Here is a 26,645-nt window from a genome sequence, read left to right on the forward strand (position 1 = left end):
TTCCTGTTTCTCTCTCTCTCTCGCTCACTCTCTCTCTCTCACCGTCTCTTGCCTGGAGATGCACCTAAAGCCGGCGCTCACTAACGCTCAATGAGTCACAATTACCACGACAGTATCACAGCCTCCAGACCCCCAGAGAGAAAGGACCCCCCTGCCCCCACTCTGCAACTAGTCACATTGACGCACAACAGATGAACCAACCTTAAACACACTCCTATGCAGTCCAGTCCTCGCTTTCGCCTTTTTCAGACCTGGTCACATGCCAGTTAACTCACAACAGTCTAGTTAGCTTTTTGATGTACTATTTGAATGTAATCACACAATTATATTAGTGCTGCCAAAGTTAGCATGTTAATAATGTGTTAATAACACATTAACAAATTAACACCACTGATTTTTTAAACGCTGTTAATGCATTTTCCAAGTTTGATCTTTCGTCTCACTACCATCTGTAGTAGTGAAGGCTGCTTTTGCGCTGTATGTTGCTATGATAGAATGATTGATGCTGGACAGTGTTTGTGGGAGACTTACAGACAACAAGCAACAACCTAACAAGCCTCCACTGTATCCATGAACTATATGAATGAGAGCGAGAAGCTACAATCAAAATACTTCCAAACAAATTTGGACCATTTCTCTTGGCCCATTCACCATTAAACTGTCACGTTGAAAGGAACAGCTAATATTTTCAGACAAAGCAAAATAATAATAAAGAAAAATGATGGAGAGAAATGGAGATGCAAGTGTTTGTTGCAACAGCGTTGATGTAATTATTTACACTTGTTAGTTAAAACATGCAGCCACTGTTGCTCTTACTTGATGTTGGTGATAAAAACTGGAAACTCCATTCACATAATTTTCATATTAAGATGCACATGAACTCATATAGCTATTACAAAATGCACTGCTTTTTAAATGGAAAAGGCTTTTTAGGGTCAGATTTTGTCTAATAAAATGTGATTAATCATGATTAACTATACAAAAAAGTGATTAACTGATTTTAATCATTTGACAGCCCTAAATTTCATAATGAATTAGTTATTTAATAAATTTTTAATAAATTTATAAAATAAAACGTTCATGTTCTGTATAGACAGATTTAAGTCTGTACTTTTGACTGTGTTCCCATTGTTTCAAATCATAAAATTACTTTGCTACTAAGAAAATTTAGAATCTACATTTTCAACAGAACATTTCAGTGTTACAAATGATAAGTAATATCAAATTACATCAATAACAATCATAACAGAAATGTTAGCTACTAATCTTGCTAACATGCAAAACAATTGAACGTGTTATATGCTTTGATTAGTTTTAAATGACTACCTGTAACTATCACATTATGTGAAAGTTCCACTGTGAAAAGTCAGCCTATGGGTTAATTAGTTTTGCAGATCTGCACGTATCAACGATTGTTCCGACTGAACAATAGTACTTGTGTACAGCACGTGGACACACTTTCCAGTAAACTGCCATATCTCAGATCCTCCGGCTTGCACTTTAGCGGCCCTCGCGTTCTGCTCCATTGCCTTCCAATTCCATAAAGCCGTGTGTCATTCATTACCTGTTCACCTGTGTTCACGCTGCTGTGGCCTATTGAACACGGCATTTCACTGCTTCTATTCTGCTCTCCATAATGCAATCTGCAGAGGCATTACCTGCCCTGCTGCCGTTCTGTTCGGCATTACAAAGGCCGTTACAGCCCCATTACACCACGCGCGCCTCTGCTCAACTCCATTTAAGCTCACACACATCCCTTCATTCCCCTGTCCCACCTTTTCTCTTTTTCCTTCTATCCCTCCCTCCACCCTTTACACAACCTTCCACTCTGTGTGTGACTCAACTCCAGTCCTCTCTCGTTTGCTCCTTCTCTCCTCTCCGTAGCTATTTGCCATCTGGTGCCTGAAGCCGAATTCTTGTCCTCTTTTGTTTTATCACCCCGGTAATCAGCCATTAAAACTGCTTCTACACGCGGACACTCAGCCGCTGCCGGCGCTGATGAAGTTCTATGACTTTAACATCCTCCATTCATTCTCCTGCTTTTCAACAACCTTTTTTCCTGCTTTCTGGGACAGATGCACACAACTGACTCCAGAAGCGCATCATTTATTCAGTCAGTTTTAACCACTGTCATGCAATACAGTCTGCAGGAACAAAAGCATGCTAAAGCTCTTTTTTGTTGAGCTGGCTCCGTACTTAGTCTTTTGTTTGAACGATAAACAGGGTATACACTGGTCATAATAAAGCTGTGTTTGGCAGGCTGAAGATTCTCCACAAGGGGAGCTATTAGCACTCAAAACACTTCTGTGAGCGTCACTGAAGGAGAAGAAACCCACACCAGCATGGCTGCACGAACGCACATAAGTTTGTAGTCACAAATTGCAGGTTTATTAAGTGAATTGATATGTTTTGCTGTTATAAACTGGATATATATGAAGTAAAAGGTTTCATTTAGCCAGATAGGCAGACAGCTTAATAATATTCAGACTCCTCAATAATATCCAACTATGCTTCACTGAACTGCAACATACAAAGTAAAGAATATGCCACTTGTCTGTTACTAGCTTCAAATGTTCACGTTAAGCAGAGCTGCCTAGTAGTATCAAGTCCTGTGTGGGAAGTGAACACCACTGCTACTTTTTCAGTTAATTTTAAATCAGATTACTACTTTAATAATTGTAAGATTACTTCATATACTTATATTTTCACTGCAAGCCTTTACCAGTGTTTACTTTATGAGAACTGCCTAGCTGCTTATTTCCTGATATTACCTCTCCTGGTTTTGACTGTAATTTGTTTTCCTGGTTTTTGATCCCTAATTTTACCTGTTAGTCTCTTCCTGTTTTTTATGGTTTTTCTCTGCTATTCTGTCTGTCTACTATTTTTGTCTCTGGCTAGTGTTTATGTGGCTCTTGTGCACTGAATTGCACAGAAGTGAAGCTATTACAATACTTAAACAGTGTCATATAATACATGATATTCAAATTGTAGCCTACTCCAGTCAAAGCAAGTGAACTACCAAACTGGACAACGCTTGCTAGTTTGTGTGGGGTATTTTGAAGTGGAGCTAGTCTTGTGATGTCAATTCAATGTGTTTCATTCAGCAAAATCCATATATGACATTCAGCAGAAAACAGTATATAGGATGAAACGCATTGGCTTTGGAACATTTTTGTTCACTACAGGGTGCAACAGTGACAAATTCCAAAAAACAGCTTAGACACAGGGCTTCACTGGGCTATGACGTTTCAATCCAGGCTACCTGTAGTTATTTAAGGACTTTCTGTTATACAGATCAGTCAAATCTCTAACAAATTGGATTACAGAAATCTCCTCCTAAATCTTACTAAGAACACGAGAGAAAGACAGTAGTACAGGCTAGCTATAATTTTCTTTCTTTCTTTCTATTTTTTGTACATCAATTCATGCATTCATTCATCCATCCATTAAACATCCCTCCCTGGGAAATTACATAGCATTGTTGTCCTAAGACAATTTTGCACTACTAAAAAAACCCCAGAGATGTGAAAAGCTTATCAAACTTAACGCTGTTTAGAGATCATCATCATTATCACAAACCTCAGAGGTGTTTACAAGCATTGTCCTCACTCTCAAAGCTGTGAAACGTCAGCATACAGTAACAAGAAATTTCTATAAATGAAACTGCCGCAAAATACAGCTGTATACTAAAGTCTTGTTCATTTGCTGAATTAAGCATATTGGGGAAAACATCAAAAGTGGCCTGTGTAAAAGTTTACATTTTATTTTTTACGCTTCATTTTTTTCCAATATGTTAAGCTCAGTACATACACAGAAATTATGCACTAAAATTAGCTGTTCTGAATGATGAATATGCCACTCAGCATGTGTATGTTGGATTAGTTCAGAGCCCTGCCTCCTCTTCCATAAAACAGCAATGAACTGACAGAATTATTATTGTCCCTAAAGAACTACAGTCTAAACCGAGCTAAAAAGCAACTAATCGTCACTTCTGCCACTTCCTTTGCCACCACACCCAGCTAGCTTCCTCCACCAAAGGCTCCTCTCCACCGTGTGAGCTGTAATCCACACACGCACAGATGGATTTACGGATCACAAGTGTTGCAAGGTCTAGACAGCAGCAATACTCTCAATCCTGCCCCGCTGCCTCCGGCTATGTTCTCCCCTGGCCTCCGCCGAGCTCACTACTCAGCCTGCCAAACCTGAGATTGCATTACTGCACCTGGTGAGATGATCCTGCTGATGCATGCCCTCCTCTCAGAGACATGCGATGATGACCATAAGCTAAACATGACCTTTACAATTGACTAACCCAGGAATCGATTGATGGAATGATTTGTTAAGACATGAGCCGCATGTAGATGTGTTTTGAAAAAGACTCCAGAGCTTGGGTATCGGTTGAGTGATAATATCAGCCATTATTGATGAACCACAGATTTAATGCCATCAAGAAAAATATTTGTGGCAATAACTAGAGAATTTTTTGGGCTGTGGCATCGCCAGGATTCAAACACGTGATATCTTGACATTACAGAAAAGCCTTACCGGGTTGCTTACTAAAAGCTCTGTCAACAACTGTTATGCTTCAAGTCACTACCTGTTTACTTTCAATGTAGCAATTCAAGCTGTACTGGTACATTTCAACACAAAACACCATCATGATAAACAAAAATGTTAATGTATCTTAAACCTACACTTTAGTAAGGGAATAACACATAATAGGCCAGAGAAATTATTAAAGGAACTAATGAAAAGTTATAAATGTATACAAGAGGAACTAAAACCCAGAAGAAAAACAAATAAAACAAAAATTCCATCCCAAATTAAGCACACATAAGTCTTCACTACACTGAGATAATTATTTTTACATTATTTTTAGCAGTTGCAGTTAAACAATCCTGAATTCTAGGAGTGCTGCAGCCCCCTCAGCTCCCAGATCCCTGTCCGTTCTTGTATCCATTGTTATAGATCATACAGTGTTACAAAAACCACATAAACAAATCTTTAGAGATTAATGAAAAACATGCAGTATCACAACCATTTTGCACAATTAACTAGAGGTTATAAGCATCTATTCTTTGCTAGCTACATTAGCCTAACAGCTCCAGTGCAAAACTAAAGCAGGAAACTTCGGATACCAAACATGTTAGACACCAAACAAGTCTCGGCTCATTATTTTTGAGTAAGGGGAAATTGTGTAAATTAGATTTCATCTTAAGGTCATTATGGTCACAACAGTAGTCATGATAAGTGCTATGATTTGATACATCTGGTCCGTGTGAGTCTATGTGCTAGGAAATAGCATTAGGTCATTTTAAAACAAACCAAACCAAATCCATTTGATTCATCAAAAAAATGTCTGTGTCTGTTCACAAATCACCAAAATGCAAAATGGATTAGTTCCCTAAAAGTGTAAGACATTCATTCATTAGTCATTTATTACAGTATTAACTGAGTGTAGAGCTGGGAACATCTTTTTCTGGATGATGGCAGCCTGTCTTACTCAATTTCTGGCCTCAAAATTCCTGTCTCTTTTTTAGGGTGGGTGGTTTGGATTGTGTTGCTTCACAGCCCACAGTCTGTTCTCCCAGACACTGTTCAGTTTAGACATTGTTGTTCTTGGGTCAATGGATAGCAGCTAGGAGGTCTTAGAGTGTTCGCTCAGCCTGACTGGTCTCTCCATATAGAGGTTTTGGAGAGATACACACACACACACATACATACATACATACATACATACATACATATATATATATATATATATATATATATATATATATATATATATATACAAACACACACACACATTACATAAGTCTAGAGTTCAAGGGATTAAGATAAGCGAAGTCCAGTGGTGATGTTGTGGTGAGATGTACTTAATGTTATGTTGACTATATAATCTCTTAAATACTGACAGTGAGTTGGAGGTGCTCCGCATTGCATAAAAATATTGGTCTTCATTAAAAAATACTGCTCTCCTCTGCATTTAAAATAATTGCAAATTTGTTTTGGCATGGCAGCATCAAAGGTATTTACTAAAAAGTCTGCAATTTCTGACACCAAGGATGTTCCTGTCTACTTACCCTTTTTGTGGACATGGACTCTGACTGGTGAGTGGATTTAGTCAGGTTTCTCTTATCAGCTCTTCATACAGCTCCTGCTAGTGGGACTGGGTTTGAACACACAGTGAAAGCTGAAAAATGTATCTCTCTCTCTCTCTGTATGCTGCTGTGGCTATAGATGTTTAGATTAATTACATCAGTGGAGCTATTGATTACAACTGGCCAAGGTCATTTGTAAAGGTTCAGAAAAAAGCAGAAACATCAAAGCACTGGAAAAAAATCTAATCTAAAAGTCTAATCTAAATACAGGATTTTTACTTTGCTATATCATTTGAGCATGGCAGCTGTCCTTTATATTGTGTGAAAATATCATGAGGAATGGATCAACAGAAATGCTCCAAAATTACTTAGAATACAATCTTTTTACATTAACTTACATTAAAGTAAAGAATGTTTTACCATCTCCTAAAACCGTTCTATTTGAGAGACAGCGACGATATACACAATATAAGCAAACGGTGGAGGGAAAACTGTACATTTTATACATCACAGACCAACAATGTAAGCAATATAAACCTTGTAACAATAAACATGAACATTATATTACTTTCAAAACATAATAGACACTAACTGTATATATATATATATATATATATATATATATATATATATATATATATATATATATATATATAGGTACAAAAAAAAGTCTTTGACTAAATGTCTGCACAACAATATTGTGGAACAACATTATTCTTCATTTGTTTTGCTCTTGGCTTGTACTACACCAGTTATGGATTAATAAGTCATTATGTTTGTGCATTATATCTTTACTAAGTCTTTAGTTACTTACTAACACTAGATAGGGATAACATGATACAAACATGAAGTGTTATAGTAATGTGATTGTCTTTTATGCAACTAAGTGGTATAATTTCATTACAGTTACTAATAAGAATTTTTTATTATGCAAATGTCTCAAACACAGCAGCAATAAGTTTCTAACATAATTTTCCTCTATATAGATGACCTGTCCCTGTGCATCATTTATTTGCATAAATACTACCTGGGACAGCTGACCATGTGATAGTGCTGACTCTATCTAAAAAGCTACACAAGTAGCTGCTTAGAGCCCAGTGTGCGCCCTAACAACTTCTGATTTATTACTGTAGCATTATGTTGTCTAAAATCCTCAAGTGGAAAATGCAGCCAGTTAATCACAACTCATAAAAGAACATATGAATCTAGAGCCAAAAAACAAGGAGAAGAGAAGATAAGGAAAAAAGTTTTTTTTGCAGTGTTAACATTATGCCATTTGTTTTGGCTTATGGTTGAACAACAAGGGGTCTGTCTAATGAAGTATACTGAGTTTAGACAGGCTTTCTGACAGTTTCAGCTTCACAAATCCTAACAAACACAATGCACTTAACTGCTTTTACAACAGCGGTTCACAGCTTTTCTGTTAATCTATGTTTAGATACTCAGAGTGTGAGTAATCCATGTGAAATTGTGATGTTTGTGATGAACAGCCAATTGCATGAAACATAAGAAGGAGTCGACAAAGAAGAAAAAAAGAAGTCATACTGCCTAAATATACAGAAATAAATGAGTTAATAACAATAACCAGAGAAGGAAACTAAGCTTAAAGTTAGCTGAGCAAGGAAGAAATTCCGAGTCGTGAGACAGAGCCCTGGATCGAGAATGCTGAGAAGGTTATCTATAAATTAAACTGTAACTTATTAGAACCCCAAACGAACCCCAAAACAAACATAGCAGACATTATTATTATTTAGCCTCTAAGTTTACAGTGCATCAATTACCAAGATGGGGAGGGGGCAAAAAAACCTGCGTAGGGCCCCCAATATCTCTGTTTTAAGCTTTACATTTAATTCTTTAAAGTTTACTTTAAATTGGAATTAAATTGGAATTGGAATAGTTTATATTGGCTAGCATGAACCAGAGTCAGCATCGTCAGCGCAAAGGACATACCGAGCCTAGCCTTAAAACACTCTAATAAGACCAAAACACAGGCTGTGTAAATGCAGCACATGTAGAGGGATGCGCATATCTCAGCGGTCATAGTGTTTGCTTTAATCTGCAAGCTGATGTGCACAAAGGTGAAGGTACTTACTTGCAGAAGCTCCTCCTCTTGTGGAAACAGGGCAAGTTCATTCACTTAGAGAAGGTGGGCTCCATTGCACACGTACAACACACAAACCTGTGGAAAAAAGTACAGAAATTGATTACAAGGGTGGGCAGTAATGGTATACATATTTAAAGAGCATCAGGTGATTTGTACAGCCTGCCATAGAGAGCACATGTATTTTTGAGGACTGTTTATCCCAGATCCATGGCAAGGAATGTATTTAAGCATTTAAGCTGTCCTGGAGCATCAGTTGGGTAGTTGAGAGGTTAGAGTGCAGACACGTTTAGAGAGAGCTCCTGGTTCTTCTGAGAAAACTCAGCCCCCTCCTCTGAGCAGTTTTGATGCTCTGTATAATTCTTAAGACTACCAAGAGTCAGTTTTCTTTGTATATTGTAGCGTTCACTGCTACTAATGTTTACTGTGTTTGGTTATTTTATCCTAAATAAAATGTGACAACTACTGAATTTTCTCTTGTACCTTCCGGATGGCACAGATATGTGTGGGTTTTAGAGAGTTAGCCAGAAATAAATTAAAGAGTACTAAGATTTTTGGAAGAAATAATAAGCATTACAGTTTAAGAGAAGTCACTGCTAATTTGTAATGGATTACGTTTTTGTGTAAGCACCCAAATAAATAAAAATCAACAAATGCTGCACTACTACTAAACTGCTGCTGGAATTTACCTGGGGGGAGATTTCATGACAAAGGGGCTCTGGGCAAAAGACAGGAATGGGGGCCACTGAATGCACATGTTTAAATGAGCTGAGTCTCTGGGCTCCCAATAGGCATATCAGTTTACACTGCAAAACAGTTATATCTCGGCATATGAACTCATTTAGTGGATTATATCTAATATTTTTCATTTTGTGACTGTTGTAAGAATAGTATAAGATAATTTAACTAATAAACATTTTCATTTTATTAAGTGAAGTTCTCACTATATTAGCAGGTAATTTTGCATATTTTGCTAAATATGTTTAAAACAATCTATATTATTTGCCAATATAGTGAAATAAAGTAATGAGTATTTTTTTTCTTTGTTTTCCAGGAAGTAACAAGTAATGTGTTCCCAGTACAATTTGAGAGACATAATCAGTAATACAAATGGATTAAGTTTTTGAGTAAACATATATCAGTCCTCTGGTTTTATAAGTTTGGCACCCTGCTGACTGTTTGCCACTGCTGGTCCACCCTCGGACCACCCAAATAACTGTCCTGCATACAAAGTCTAACTAGCTTTCCTCAAACCGATTTTAAATGTGCATAGTCTTTTATTTAGGAAAATAAACTAAGGCAATATTACAAACTACTGAAAGAAAAAAATTAATGACTAGGCCAGGGATCAACCCAAATGTTAAGAAGAGCCATTTTGTCCTTTCAACAAAAATCAAACCACCCTGGGAGCCACAACATTTTACCATCTTTGCTGTAAATATGTCTCAGTATGTGCTAATGTATTAAATGGAAACGCAGACTTGTTTTGCTCTGCTTTTAGTTTTAGCTCAACTGTCACGTTTCTCGCATCTCTGACAGGAAACAAAAAGTAGAATAGTTTCTTGTAAAATGTTTCTTATGGTTTGATTTTTCACGAGGCTGAAATCAGCTTCTCATTCACCAGCTTCTTGTTCGAATTTTCCCGTTCCACCTTAATTTGTGCCTGAGGCTCCAGATTGTAACTGCTGCACCTTTTAAGGTAGAACTGAAAAATTCTAACAAGAAGCTGTCTTCAGCTTCACAACTTTTTAGAATTTGGCAGTTTATCGTTACAGATTAAACTTAGCAAACCAACTGAGTGCCTGTAAATGCAAACAAGTCCTTTCGTCATCAAATGATTGGTGTTAATCCTAAATCTCTAATTCTGCTGTGCAGCCGCAACAGGGCAGACTGGGCCTACTATAAAATGATTTTACTGAAAATGTTGCTGACTCTGTGCTAGACTGGTTACAGCTGTATCACCAGCTTCAGCCATACTGCTGTTAAAGTTATTTAGCTACTAAACAAATTCACAAATGATAACTAAATAATGAAATGAAGGGAAAATAAATAAATTAGACTGCGAGCGGAAAATGAGCAGCATGCATTTCGTCTACTGCTCTGCTTTACCACCAGTGGGCCGCCAGAAAAACGCTGAGTAAAAAGCCAGTGAGTCGCCAGCTCTGCCATCAGTGGCCCACTGTCCTCCTGTTATCTGAGACCCCAACACTGCAGCTACACTAACACTAACGCTATTATTTACAGGCTGCTGAGCCTGTATCACTCTGTTCTGACTGAAAAACAAAGTTAACTGGGAGTAGAGCGACACACTTCTTCCCTTCCTTCCTCTTTCACTGTGTCCTAACAGCGAGTGGCGCAAACGAGCGACAACGACAAAACTAAACCGCTCACATTATAATGAAGCTGTCTCTGCCATTCACCTCCATATGGATGCGAAGAAACTCTTCCATGAAGTGAAGAACAGGAGAGCTCTCCACGACCCTTCCAGTAAATATGATAAAGATTTTAACAGAAAGGAAGCAATCTAGAGAGAAATTTCCAGAGTGCCACTCAAGGTAAATGAACACCGTTTGTTTTGTGTCACTGACTGATAAGCATACACAGCTAGCCAGCTACCCAACACACCGGTTTCAGCTGAAGTCTCGAGCTCTTCTCTGATAGGTCTGTGGTTTGTTTACGTGTCCTGGCGCGCGCATTCGCTGTTTCCAGTGTCGACACACTGAAGGCTTTGCGATGCTACATTCGCTTGCTGTTGTTTTTGTGTTTTTCTGCTTCACTTGGATAACTTTTATTTTTCTCTCAACACCCAGAACATCACACCGAAAGACCTCGTCTCCAAAATGTAGATGAGTATTTCATACCAGTCTGTCTTCACGCGGCTGTGTCATCTCGTAACCACATGGAATATTCCATTATAATCACGACAGAGGGGCGCTGTTTTGAAATTACTTAAAAGCTTTAGCTACTATAGAAAAAAAAATATATATATAATATTTATATATAATAATAGTATACAAACTATTATTTCAGAATATTTGAAATTTTTTATTTACAAAAATTTCAGAATAGATAATCGAACATCAACAAGTGCAGTATATTTATTAGTAATTTAATTGGGCCTTGACTCGTGGGGGCCCTGGGTGGCTGCCTGCCTTTGCTGAATATACAGACAAATTCAGAACCAGTCAGTCGATATATTAGGAAATGTAAATGAAGTGCTTTTTTGGAATTAAGCCATTCACATTATATGTTCATATGGTCTACATATTCAAGGAATATCAACATTATATTATGATTAATACTTAATTACCTTTATTAAAATAAAAATGTGTTTTCCATTACAAGTTAGCTGTAATTTATTTTCCCAAAAACTTGTTATATCTAAACTTGTCACAAATACAAAAGGATATATAGTATTTGGGAATGAAACTCATCACATGTAATAATGTCACACTCACAGGAAAGTTCTGGGCAAGTGATTAGAAACTATTTTAACTTTTTGTTTTTAGCCACTGAGCTCCATTCACACCCATTCATTGAGGACTCGCTCGTGGGCGCCCACTGCTGTTTTGCACTCCTGTTTTTGATATAATGGGGGAAATAGGAAGTGGCCAGGCTGGCTTGATGCTAATTTTTTTTCTTGATATGCATTATTGGGAGTGGGCTTTACACACATGCAGATTTACAGACTGAATTAAGTGTGTTAAAGTCAAAATAAATGAGAAATCATATTTTTATTCAGTACAATAACGTATGTCCAGTTGAGCTAGCTGAACATTTTCAGTCAACAAAAGGTGGGAAGTGAAAGGTATGATTGGTTATTTTTCCCCACCTGCTGCTGCACAGTGATGTACACTGTAAAAAAATGTTACCATAATATTGACAGCAGTTTACTGGCAGCAGAATTGCCAGTAAAGCTCTGCATATTAACAGCCTCTCTGTTTAAGCTAGATGATAATAAATATGGGTGTTGCTTGTTGGAAAGGTGACTTGACTGTAAAATAACTTAAAAACACTGTGTACTTGTATACCTTCACCATGTAGAGAATAACATGCATATATATTAGTTTTCTAATTATATTTAACTCCCCTCTGAATGGTAGATAGGATGAGATTTGGCCTTTGGCATAACATCACTGTCAAATAAACCCTCCCAACTCTATTTTTAACACTTTGATTTTTGTTTTTTGCATAAACTGAGAGGTGACATTCCCCTTTATGCCCTCTGGTCATACAGATTTCTGAGTTATAAATCAACACTGTGACATTTTATGAAGACTGGGTCAGAAGAGTTCAGAACACTAAAGTTTTTCTCCTCTCCAGAAAAGTTGCTGTAGTGGAGCTGTATTTTCCTGGCAGCTCTGAATGCCTACATTAGAAAATGCAGTTAATTTGGTTAATTAATCTCACAGTCAAGGCTTTGACTAAGCTCAGTGTTGTGTGAAGCCAATTTACTCATGGACATAAAATGTGTGCATAAAATTGTTTTGTAGATTGTTTCAAGGGACAACTAGAAAACTACAGATCAAAATCAATGGAGCAGACATAAGAACTCATGTGTTCACAAGCTTGTTAGCAGGGGTGGAGAGACCACCCCTATCCAGCATGTCCAGACACTATAATTTATCTTCCCATATGCCTTCAGTGCAGTGCATGCAAACCCTCCTATGTTAATCTGAGTCTTTTATATCAGGTGCAGCCAGCAGCAGCAGTGTAAACAATATGTCTTCTGGGTTTCTCAAACGCTAGAGGGCGCTAGAGGACGAGCAAGTCCTAAATGAATGGGTTAATATGGAGCATTTGAGCAAAATCAAAGTTTAGAAATGCTTAAATATTTTTGATGTAAAAGAATGCATTCATGTCTTGAACACAGAACAGCATAAAACATTTTAACATTGCTGTTAAATGTAAATGTAATTTTAAAGACTTTTAAAAGCTTCTAAACTCGAGTTATAACAGTTTAAAAGGCGTTGTCAGTGAGCACAAACAGCCAATGAGCTGCTCTGGTCATCAACCAATCAGCACTCAGTAGCAGTAATGCTAGCGTCCTGCTGCCTAAAACCTTTGCTGTAGAAAAAAGGAAACATACAGATACTTTTTTTTTGTTTTATTTTTAGTGAAATACATTTTTCTTCTTTCTAAAATTAAAGGAAAGTTCTGCGCAAGTGATTAGAAACTATTTTAACTTTTTTAGCCTTTGAGCTCCATTTACACCCATTCATTGAGGACTTGCTCGCGGGCACCCACTGCTGTTTTGCACTCGTGTTTTTGATATGATGGGGGAAATAGGAAGTGGCCAGGCTCCTCAAACCGGCTCTGGCTTGATGCTGTAGAAACGTACTAAAAAGTAGTGGGTTTAGTGGGGCATGATGTTTGGTTGGTGACCCCCTAAATGATCCCTTGATGCCAGGCCTTTAGTAAAGTAAATTCCTATGTTAGAAATAAACTTAAAATGAATGTACTAAAATGTAATACTGTTTTATGATTCTACTCTAAACAGTACTTGAAAAAAACATACTCAGGTACTGCAGCTAAGAATAGCTGTAATCTGTTACTTTGCGTCTCAGAACATTTGATGCTAGCTTTCAGTGTATGTAACTGACACAAAAATATAGTAAATATATTGTCTTAATATTAAATATTTCACATGTGATAAATTACAACCCAATGTTTGTCAACATGCCTTTCTGGGTACATCATCAGTGCTTAGTATGTAAAATACTGAATATAAATCACTGTATTCATATTGTTTGATCGTATTTTTAAAATGCATCTCATATATATATATATATATATATATATATATGCGTGTGTGTGTGTGTGTATATGTGTATATATATATATATATATATATATATATATATATATATATATATATATATATATATATATATATATATTGTATTGTGCCGTAGCTTGTATCATGAAACTTTTTTGAAGTATTGTGATATTACGTTTTTGCCATATCGCCCACCTCTACTTTCTAATGCACATATTTATGGTTTCTTACCAGAAAATGCCACCTCTAATCACCCCTGCTGCAACTGACTTGAGTGGGCTCCTTTTAGTTTCATAGTAGGCTGTGTTAATTGCTAATGCAGTGCTCGCTCCCCTGCTGAGAGTGACTCCTATTGTACTGGAGGTGTTAAGTCATATCATGCATCATTTCTATCTTTTACCGGGTGCTGCTAAAGCTGATCTTTTAAACTGAAATCTGAGAATACTGTACAAATATCTTAAGACTTGGCTTGGGAAAGCTGTCTGAAAAAGAGTGTGAAAAGGATGCGTCTGTCCAGAGCCTGTTAACTGTTTAAATGCTGAGGCAAAAAAACTGTTTAAATGCTGAGTAGCTGAGTTGTTATCAGTGTAAGTTGCCAGTGGGGCCACAAAACTTGCATGTATTTTTCTAAGTTAAATATATTAATAAGCCTGTGTTAATCAGTTTATCAGCCACAACATATGTTCACCCTGTCATGGACAAATGCAAAACAGATTGAGGATATTCCCATTGCACTGTGGTGATACAGTATTTATTACAAAATTAAACTAAAAAGTGTCCACCTTATCGGAGGGATGCATGACAGGGTGGACAAGGACGGTGTGGGCATTTTTGCCTAATTTTGCATCTTATAAAGAAATGATTGACATTCAGTTAGCAAAGTGCTAAGCTGTTAGAGGTGACCTCACTTTTTTCAGGAATATATTTTAATATTCTGATATTTTTTAAGCAACTGAATATTTTACCACATCAAGGTTGACATGTTAAGCTTGACAACATCCAGCTACAAACACAATATGATGAAAAAGATCAAATATATAATTGTAGGCCTTAATCTGTGTGCAGCAATTGTTATTAATTCCATTAAATGAAAACAATTTGGAATTATTAGTGACACAGAAACTTGCTGTCTTAACATCCAGTAACCCCTATATGGTGGAGGGAAGAACAGTTTCAGAGATACACAAACATTTAAAAGATCTAAACTGTGAGATACAGTGTTTATGGCGAAGTCTAAGGTGTCTTTTACTGATAATGACCCAGTTATTTCAGATTTTGATGAGTTAAGAGGGATAATGGCAAAGTCTATGAATATATTGCCAAGAGATGTTAGGCAAGATATGGTTAATGCAGTGAGTGAAGAGAGAGATAAATGGATGGATGGAGTTAGAGTGGCAGGCAGGCACGAGGGGGAATGCTGCAGTTTGTCCTCATCAGCCCACCTCTACGGCTCTGAGTCTGCACCATCCTCCCCTCTTTAAAAAGAGATAGAAAATAAATGAGAGAAATGAGGGAGAGGCCTGAATAGATTAAAATCAATACGTCTGCCCTGCTTCTTATTTTTATTCATTATTAATCCAAGCCTGGGAGAGGCGTCTCAGGGGGGATATCAGAAAGATCAGATTTGCTGGCAGCTCTTCTCCTGCAGGCTCCAATGGAGGCCGTTTTGGCTGAGTGGAAGAGGGTGTAGAGTGCAGGCTGCCAGGGAAAGATGCAGGGTCATAGATCCCCCATGCAGCTGAGCCTGCAGCGCTAAAAACCTGAGCTTGCCCCTCACTGCACAAGCAGAGTTGCAGTGTTCACTATGTCACACTGCAGGATCAGTAGTGTTACCAGGATGCCGCCCTGGAGCAGGGATTTGGATATATATGGAAGGCCATGGATCATTGAACATATTTTTCTGTTTAGAGGTTGGTCCAGGCATCTGCTCTCGCCCTGGTCTGTTATATAGAAGTATTAAACTAATCAATCATTAAGAAGCAGCGGTGAAGTAAAGCTTATTTTGACTGTATGCAACACAGTAGGTCTGTGAGTTTAGTGTTTCTATTTTCATGCAATAGAATAAGTAGGATAATGCATTTATACCAAATGTACAGTGGGGTGCAAAACAGAGGTCTGCATGGGTCTGCCTACAGGACCCTCAACAATATCTTGCGGTGTAGGACTAATTTTCAGTGTCATGTGCAGGAGCGGGTGGTTAACCAGCACAGTGTGGGCAGGAGCAGGACAATAAATATGTGTAGAGAAATCCTGCAAGCATAAATGCATAACATCTAACAGCATTCAGATAGTCTTCAGACAGTCAGATGGTCACAGATGTGGAAATCACTCTTAATAAGGGCAAATACATGACAATAAAGCTGGCTACAGTCAAGTCTGACATATGGCAGTCATTTTAAACCAGCTATACCGGACTGCGGATGGGAGCGGGACAAATGATGCAGATTTTCTGTGTAAGTCGGCAGGCGTGGGATTAAATCTTGCAGGCGTGGGTGGCAGTGGGACTGAAAATCAGTCCTGTGTAGACATGTAGTCTCAAGCCTAAGATCACACTGAAAAATGGGGAAAAGGTTTTTAAATTTCATCCTGAACTTGATATTTCTGAAATGTTATCTCATTTACCTTTCAAAATGACTGCTTGGTGATGATGTAAATGAGTACAGTAACTGCTGCTGATGTTCTGCACCATTTGACTTGTGTGTTCATGATACATTCGAAATGTATATTACCGAAAAATGTGAAAAAAAAGGGAAAGCTATACATTTGCTTGGATCCACTCCCCTTGCCTACTATTGAAGCCACTCTGAAATATCTTAAGCTGTTTGCTTTATATGAACTGTAGGATCTGAGGCTACAAGCTATCCAGCTGCCAAGAAAATGCTCCCAAATGTGAAAGAAACAACAATAGTAATTTGTGGAACTGTACAGTATACACTTGATGATGCATGATGCAATGGATGTGCTGCATAAAAATCACATCTTGGTTCAAAACAGGAGCTTTTGTACATGGATGTGCCAAGACTGACTGGAGGGAGTTAGGAAGGACACAAGTACAAATAGGGTGAGGGGAAAAAAACTTTCTCTGGAGTCCAGAAAAATAACAAGAAAAATTGCAAAACACACACACACACACACATACACATAGAACAAAATAGTTCTGGGCTTTCAGTCTATTTGTCTGTCAGAAATACAATACAGCATCCTCTTTGGTGTCTAACACAATATTCTGTTGAGGAAAATGGGAATTAAATAGATGTGCAAAAATTATCCAATTACCCAGTCACACCTTAGACCACCTGCCTGGTACTATTCCTGTCTTAAACTGAGCACCTGTGAGGTGTACTAGCCAATTTTAGTGCAAGTAGTGCATTCACCAGAGGTGGGAACAAGTCACTTGGTTGCAATTAACAAGTAAGTCGCAACTCTTGACACATAAGTATTGATTCAAGTCGGTATAGGCAAGTCTCAAGCTCCCGAACTACAAGTCCTAAACAAGTCTCCATGTATTCTTCAGCCATTTTAGTGCCAGCACTAAATACTAAAATAATGCTAATGGTAATATTGCCATGCAATAAGGCCATGCAAAGACATAATGTAGGCCGATTTGTTTAAAATGAAATAAGAATTAGTTTAACATTTTAATGACAAGAATTAAGCCCTTAATAAAACTTTATGTAATACTAAATGATATATTAATAATAATAATTTAAAAATGGCTTTTAGACTGCTAACTCCCTCTGCTCACTGCAACGTTGTTGCAGCCTGGTGTTGAAGAATTCATGGTGGCCTGGTGGTTGGGAGCCTCTGAATGAAAGGCTCTGAATGTAAGACTAAACATGCAATGAGTCTGAGGCTTCCAACATCTGTTCTTTGATCTTTACTGAAAACTAGTTATGTATGTTGTTTTGTAATTTTAAGGACTTTTTCAAAACCAAGTGAGCAGAAAACAGTGGGTTTTAAGACGTGTTGGTTAACTGTTAACATTGGTTAATAAATCTTAAATTCTTACATCACTGTGCATCAGGAGCAGCATCAGAAAACACCTTCTGCAACACAGTTCCACACCACACTGCGGCGAGGGCACCAAAATCAATACCACTTTTGGACACAACACCCCCCTCACTCAGACTGTCAACACATGAACAAGGGCAAGACTTCATTAGCTGGATAAAACCCAATACCTGAAAGCTAATAGCCCAGCACATGTGCGAAACCACATCCACCACAGTGCCACAAAGATTTGCTAAGAAAAAGAACTGCACAAAGTATTTTCCCCTTTTTTTACACAGAGTAATTCAATTTAAAATTCATAACTCTAATTAGTCGGTATGCCACTGTTCCGAGAGCTACTTTTCGGAAGCTGCATAACAGATTAGTGGATTTGAAATGCATCTAATGTAGGATTATTCAGGCAACAAGGGTATTATGCATATGCCAAGGACTGCTATTAATCCAAGAGTTTTGCTACACAGATATTCAATGCCTTCCTTTCTCTTTTCAGGGAAAAAAGGGACCAAAAATGGAGTAGAAAGGAGCTAGAGCCGGAGCCAGATGAGCAGAATGAGTGAGAGGCAGAAAAAGACTGTGTAAGCCTGAATTAGAGCGAAAGTGCCGTACGCTAATCCTGGCTGAGTAAAATAGACTCAAGTTGGTCTTACCGAGATGTGGAGATAGCCAGGAAAAGGTGGAATGAGGCAGGGAAGGCATGAGTAAGCCTGATTAAGCTGGAATAAGCCTGCGTAAGCCTGAATAAGGAAGGCGTGGAGTGCAAGAGTGGGCGCGGGGATCAGGATCGAGGCACAGCTCTATGCATTATGGAGGAGACATATCCTTAAGAGCAGAGGATAAAGCCTGTCCTGACAGGAGAAAAACGCACGCACAGAGAACACATAGCCGCACACTGGCTGGATATGCATAGTCATATATTCTGATGGCTAGGCCATGCATGTATACTGACACAGACAGAGTTTGTATTCCTGTCTTTGTGGGCCATTTCCATTGACCTGTATTATAACAGCTAAATGCTGCTGTGCTACACCAAACACAGCCCTAACCAAAACCTAAGTAGCTATATTTTTCAAATGTTTTTGTTTGATTTTATTCGGTTAGTTTAGTTTTTATTACTGATCATTTTGCAGGGCTGTGCAAAACTCGGAGACCACCCTTCATTTATTGAATGTACAGTTAAAAAGACCAGCAGCTTCTTTTTTCATTTGCAAATTTTCTTCTGTTTTGGCTATTTCCTTTTCTCAGTAAGGGCTTCTTGACAGCTACACATCCTTTCAGACTCATAGTGTTGAGCTGTCCTCTCACAGTGGAAGGACGGACAGAAACACCTGTGGATTTTTGCAGATCTGAAGCAAGAATAGAGCTTTATTTTCTCTCAAAGATGAAAGCTTTAAGTGCTGTTTATCTGATGGCGACATTTTTGGTGGTCTACTAGGTCTTTCATGGTTGTTAAGGGTCTCATTACCTCTGTATCTTTTAACCACCAATTTGCAGGCAAAAATGTAGTTGACTTCTAGCCTTCATAACTTCAGAACGGTTTAAGCCACAGACATGATACACATATCAGACCAATCAGCAGACCCAGACCAAACTAGTTAGCTGTGACGTCATCATCAGTGAGTGATTCGTCTCAGAAAAATCACCCAAAATCCTGATATTATTGCTCTCCTTTCAGCCTTCATATTGCAAACAAAGGGTTGAAAAAGTGACATGATTCACAAATCAGATCACTTATCAGACTCTGCCCTCACCATCCAGAGTGATTTCATCCACCTGTGACCATCCATCAGCCAGCAATCCAGCTCCAAAATCACCTAAAGCTCTAACATCCCACAACCCAGAAATACAGCATAATAACACAGCCAGATCACTGTAAAACCTGCTATTAGCTCTCTGCTTTAGCCTTCATATAGGAACACATGCCAAACTCTTTTGCAACAGTTTTGAAAAATTCAGTTTTTTTAAATTAATATTTCTTGTTATATTTTAATACTAAAGAATATACCATAATTACCTTTTTACAGTGACTTCTTGTCAAGATTTGATCACCACTATACAAGGCATTATGGACATGTATTTTATTATAACTTATTATGAACTAATTCTCAGTGTTATGTAGCTATACAGTTATTACATAATCATCTATAATTGCTCCTTATCATTCTGGACATGTCTTAATTTTTTACAGCTTCTTAAATCTGAAACCTGCATAGTTGTGTAGAGTCCTGGCAATATATTTGAAACATTTTATGCATGTGTCTGCAACCAAAATGATTTTATATCGATAAAAAGGTGATTTATTTACTGTACATTTCTCCATTTCTTCCCAAACGTCCCCACAAGGTTAAAATTGTCCTGTTTTTCTGTCCTCCTGGGGACCTTAGGTGTCCACAAAAAGCTAAATACATAACAAAACACATTCACACACAGACCCAGTCTGGCAGAACACAAGCTGAATCTGAGCGAGGTTTTAAGAGAGCATGCACTTTTCCCCACCCACTGTGCTTGTTGCCTTCTCTCATCCTTTATTCCTGATTCTGAAATGCATGCATGCACATGGGCTCACACATTTGGAGTCCTTAGGCATTCATAGATATGACACTTGATAGAAAAGACACATTTCCATAGTAATTAATTGTAAAGCGTGGTCGGGTCAGTTATAGTGGAGTCTCTGAGCAGTGAGGATATTGTGTACAATGCTGGAATACTAGAAAAGCTCATCCACAGCCAAGCCTTACTGAGCACAAGAGCAGACAAAGCATGAACAATACATCAAACAGATAGCACTCACTGCTGATGCACCCCAAGCACCATGTCTACAGCGACATGAAAAGGCGCACACGCACAGACACACACAAACAGACAGTCAGACAGACAGACGGGCAGACACACACACATTGCTTTGTATTCCTATCATTCTCAGGTATTTTTTTTATTGCATTCTACCTAAATGCTGCTATGTTAACTTAACCTTAAAGGGGAATTCCATTTGTTTTTCAAAATCTTTGCATAATTATTTGGTTACAGTGTCACCAAAGTCATCCAGAGTTGTTTGATGGGAAACGCACCATTCTAGAGAAACCTATACCCAGAACTGTTCACAGTGGTGGTGATAGGAACAAGACGTCCAAAATTTAAAGCCTCTAAAACAGGGACTCCCAATTCTAGTCCTGTCAACCTAACTCTGTGCACATTTTTGTGCTTTGTCTCATCGAGCACACCTGGTTCAACTCATCAACTAATTATTAAGAGCCTTGTTGGCTGGCTCAGGTGTGTAGAGTAGAGAAACCACCCTTTGCTCTGCAAAGGGTCTCCAGGACTGGGATTGGGAACCCCCGCTCCAAAAGACCTCAGAGAATGTTAATGGTTGCAAACCAGTAACTGATACCTGAGGCATTGTTTTGCAATAATTCTGAGTGTTGTAAGGCAAAATAGTCCCCAAAGAAACTTCTTCTATTGTCAACATTACATATAAAAACTAACAAGACACAATGTAGGTTCACTGGTCATTTATGAAAGTAAATAAAAGCAATGTTTGTGTTGTAGACATTGCAATTCCTGGTTTCTATCACGACAATTGAAAATAAATTCGGTAACTGTCTCTTTACACCACTCTGAATGACTTTGTTTACATCTTGGTAAATAACTTATGCTGAAATCTGTGGAATTCTGTGTTAACCTCAGCAACCAAAACTAAAACTTGGCAAATGTCTCTGTAATGTCAAAATGTTGCTTTCCTTCAAAATGGGGACATTTGGTCCTCACAAGGAGCTAAATACATATCCATACACACAAACTGAATAAGCACCCACACACTCATTTCCTACTCCATGATCCGAAGGGCAGAAACTCTTCAGCCTCGCTCTTGATAGTGGATGGTGTGTATGTGTTTGTGTTCTAATAGATCATAACCATGTAATAATTATCCATTACACCCACTCAGCCACTTCACTAAGCCATGTATGAACCAAGACAACTTTCTCTCTCAAGCAGACACCCACACCTGCACTTGTTTTTCCATCTAGTCCCTTTACTTTCCCTGTTGTCTCCCCCTATCTCTCGACTCTGTTTTCTTATCCCCCTTTTTACCCTTTTCTCCTGCTATTCTCTCTCTCTACCTGGCAGCTTTGTGTTCCTGTCGATAGTGATTTTTTTTAATTAAAACATTAAAAGTCTTAATTGCACATTGAGGCCCATTCCCAAGCCTCTCCATCTCCTCCTCTTCCTTCTACAAAGTGATTGCTTCTTGTCTCAAGTACTGCAGGAGCAAAGGATTAAATCTCTCTCATTCTCTCTTGGAGGTGATACAGTCTATTGGAGTAAAGCCTCCATGCCTTATTAGTCATAGGGGTGGTACAGATGCTTCCCTGTACTGTGCAGTAAGGGAAATGGTGCTTTCATATGCAATATCAGGCAATAGAGTGAGACGGTCTAACATAAATTCATATGGGTAGGGAGCTTAGGCAAACCATGGGATATGTTTCGTATACTTTATACAGAACTTGAATGATATTTGTCATGTTGAGGTCATATCTGTGGTAGTTTTGAATCTAATTTATGTCTCCTTGTTTCATTTTTCATTTATTTTCTGCTCCCCCATTCTTTCCAATCTTGGTCTTTCTTTGTCATTTTCTGCCTCCTCTTTCATCATTTCCATCCAATCCCATGGTACCTCTCTCTCCCATCCTATCTGTGCCTGCAGTTTGCTCTGGGACAGGAAGATCCCCACTCCTCCTCTTCCTCTTCTTTGAGTGCAAAGTCTTCATCCCCTGCGGATCCCCCCAAGACTCTGGGTGTGCTGGGTGGTCAGGGGTCCCTCTCACCCCTTAGTCGCTGGGTGCTGCACAGCCGGGGACGGGCAGCCAACGCGTCGGCACTGGAGCTACCCTACCGCTCACCCGTACCCTTCTCCAAACAGGAGTTCTGGGAAATGCTGGGCAGTGACCTGCTCAAGCAAGACCCGAACGTTGATGCCGATCCCTTGGGAAACTCGCGGGTCAAACGCCGGCCCATCGTCAAGACAGGCAAATTCAAGAAGATGTTCGGCTGGGGTGACTTCTACTCCAACATCAAGACGGTGCGCCTCAACCTGCTCATCACGGGCAAGATTGTGGACCACGGAAACGGGACGTTCAGTGTCTACTTCCGTCACAACTCCACAGGCCAGGGCAACATCTCTGTCAGCCTGGTGCCTCCTGTCAAGGCGGTGGAGTTTGACCTGGAACGCCAGAGCGTGGTCTACCCCAAGGACTCTAAGATATTCAACTGCCGGGTGGACTACGAAAAGGTGGACCGCAGCAAGCGCACCTCGCTGTGCAACTACGACCCGTCCAAGACCTGCTTCCAGGAGCAGACGCAGAGCCACGTCTCCTGGATCTGCTCCAAGCCCTTCAAGGTCATCTGCATCTACATCTCCTTCTACAGCACGGACTACCGGCTGGTGCAGAAAGTGTGCCCGGACTACAACTACCACAATGAGATGCCCTACCTGCCTTCTGGATAGAGGAGGAAGGGGCCGGAATAGAGGGGAAAGAAGAGGACAGGATCTGTGAGGACAAAGTACAACCAGGGATGGAGGGATGAGGAGCAGGAAGTCATCAGGAAGGAAAGGAAGGGTTGGGGTTATAGATGTTGTAGGTGTTGGTCTGTTTACAATATCAGAAGGGAGCACGTTCTAAAAGGGTAACAAAGTTCTCCTCAGAATGTAAAGACTGAAGAGTTCCCTGCCCAACATTGCAAGGAATCTTACACCACTGACCTCTTTGGAAAAGGATCCCTTTGCAAACTGAGCATTTTTCCATGGATTGTGTTTGATCATCTGTAATATTACCAAGGTGAATGTAAGGCATTTTGCTCCTGTGATAAATGTCTTGAAGAACCTCTCTGAAAAACCTGACAAATGTGACCTGCAAAAATCTATATATGCAAATCGAGCTGTCTAGCACAGGTACGCAGGTGAGAATAGATACCAACATGAGGCTGTGGTCACTGGCAACTCCCACCAGAATGCTTTTAAGTATCATTGGCCCTACAGCAGGACGAGGTGACATGCACATGCTTGAGGTCAAAAAAAAAAAACAAGCAGGAATTACCATGTTGATATCCATACACCTACTATGCAGAAGCTGGGGGTGTTTGCGTTCACTTTTCTTGAGGGAAAAGAAGAGAAAAGAAACTCTTTGTGCATAATTCTGGTTAAACTCACCAACGCATCCAACACAGAAACACATGCCACTTTGACCTCCTGATCTCCCAGATTGTGAGGGTTATCAAAAAAGGAAGAGAAAAAAGAGAGAAAGAAAGCAGGAAACACTTAAAATCCTTGATAAAGATGGTGGAGAATGCAAATCGAGAAAGAGTGAAGAGGAATGAGAAAGATATAGTGAGAGAAAGGAGACAAAAGGTAAGGGGGGTTCAGAGAGCTCTTTAATTAAGGTAAAGCAGAGAGACAGAGATGTTGAGTATGAATTGAACTGCTTGCTCTATTGTTCTGTCCATGCAAGAAGGGGAGAAAGAAAGATTACATTTTGTTGCCGTCAGGATTCTTGATTTCACGGTATGATAAATTACCCGCTCAATGCAAGATTGCTCCGTCCTTCTCTGAGCAAGCCTTTTTTCCGCTACAGTCAGCCCCGTTATCTCTGATTAAAAAGAGAAATATTATTACGATAATTATGCATAATTTAATCACACTTAAGACTTAATTAAAGACTGAGCTAAATGGATTTGCCAGTGGTAGATTCGGAGATTCATTTGGCCTGGGAGATGTTTCTACAGGCCAAATTACCACATTAGACAAACAGCAGTCAAGTTGACCTTCCACAACTATGCAATTTAATGATGATTACAGTTCAGTTAAGGAAAAACAGTTATTAAAATTGAAGTACATGGGAAACTACAAGCTTTAGGTCTTTTTTATAAAGACTTAATCAGAATGCTTTTAAGGGCAAGGCCGTGTCGAACTAGCCAGAGCTTTGATAGTGGATGAGGAAGTAAGAAAGGACAGCAACATGAGGGAAAGGTATAGAGATAGTGGGAGGGTTCATAAAGGTACACTGACATGAAAATACGAGCGAGACAAGAAAGGTACGGGGATTGACGATTGAGGATTGGAGAACAGAAGAAGAAGCCAGTTAAACGGGGCGGACGAGGTAACGGCATAAAAGCAAAGCGGAGGACAGAAATTAGACGATGATGGAGGTACAGGCAAGCAGATGAAAAAGAGAACCAGAGCAAAGCAGTGAAGAAAGAAGGAGAAAGGGGAAAAAAAAGAATGAAAAACAAACTCATGATGCTAAATGCGGTAACATAAAAGCACAATGTGGAACATCAAAGCGTCTCGCTGTTTGATTCACTGCAGGAGAGAGAGAGAGAGAGAGAGAGAGAGAGAGAGAGAGAGAGAGAGAGAGAGAGAGCAGCCTTTTTATGAGCTCATAACTAAAAACATCCCTTGCCTGAAGTTAAAGCCAGCGTGGTGAATCCGTCCCTGCAGGCCCGCACATTAGCGCTGTTATAAAGGCAGGTATATCCTGAATGATACGACTGTTTATGCTCAGTCATAAAGCCCCCTACTCTCTCCATTTATCTCCCTCTAATCTTCAGCCTTCTGCGTTCTACGTAGGCTTGTTAGAAAATGCTCATGGAGACGTTTCCCAAATCCTCTGTCTGAGTGGGTTGCGCTCGAAAGAACATAACTCCACGTTTAATCAGATTTAAGGCCGTTTTCAGCAATGCACATTATGCAAATCAATAACAGGTAAGAGGCTGGCGGAAAGCTTGCCTCACTGCTTTATCAAGAATCAAATTAAGCTTTATTTCACTAGGTACACTACTGTTTACAATTTTGGAATCACTGCTTTGCTTAAAATAAAACCAGGTTAATGTATAAAATGATTCTCACATGATGTTACTTCTCTACAACTTCAAAGGTTTCAACTAATTGTAGGAAGCTATAAAAAAGAAATGGTATGTGTGTTCAGAAGGTTGAACAGATCTGTAGATGATTCTAAAATAAGAAAGCTGTATGACACTTTTTAATGAACTTAATATCCAGAATGTCTTGCATGTGAAAAGTAGTGATCACATCTTGAGGCAGATCATTTAACAAGAAATTACTGAAAAAAGAGAACAGTTACAGTGAAATATTTATCATGTAATGACCTTTTAGGGTTCCCAAAAACTTTAATGTTACATAAAACAAAACATCTTGAAATACCTTCTGGTGTCTAGCTTATAGTATTCCAATCTACACTGTATAAGCTATTAAATAAAATAACAGCAATTATGAATATGACAAGTGATTCCAAACTTTTGAACAGTAATATACAAGAAAAAAAACAAAACAATTTGTCTTAACAAACATAAAGCGTATTAAGATATATAGAACATACAAAACAGGCTAAGCAAGTGCATTAGACAAATGAACAAATGTACAAGCGAAATCAGTTTTTTTGTGCGATCTGATAAAAAAGGCTATAATTCTAAAAAAGTATGCAAAAGTTTGGGCAAAAATTTGGGCGCCCCCAGTCAAATGACATGTTTTGTTGACATTCTAACAAAAAAGTTAACACATCCTGTACAGAGAACACACTTCTACACATTTTAATGCACAATTACTGTTTATTTGAGGAATGTGGCATATTGGGAAAAATAAGTT

At 38.9% G+C, this 26,645-nt stretch overlaps 1 protein-coding gene across 1 annotated transcript in view; it reads left to right on the forward strand.

Annotated features, from left to right (window-relative positions):
- LOC118821752 (neurexophilin-2) overlaps window positions 1-25,726 on the forward strand; it is a 51,922-nt gene extending 26,196 nt beyond the window's left edge. Inside the window, exon 3 of the mRNA XM_036590481.1 lies at window positions 22,532-25,726. Within this exon, the coding sequence (XP_036446374.1) occupies window positions 22,532-23,492 (961 nt within the window). The 3' untranslated portion in view covers window positions 23,493-25,726. The remainder of the gene's footprint in view (window positions 1-22,531) is intronic.
- Window positions 25,727-26,645: the final 919 nt, after the last annotated feature.

This window comes from Colossoma macropomum, unplaced genomic scaffold (genome assembly GCF_904425465.1).
Source record: "Colossoma macropomum unplaced genomic scaffold, Colossoma_macropomum, whole genome shotgun sequence".
Taxonomy (NCBI): Eukaryota; Metazoa; Chordata; class Actinopteri; order Characiformes; family Serrasalmidae; genus Colossoma; species Colossoma macropomum.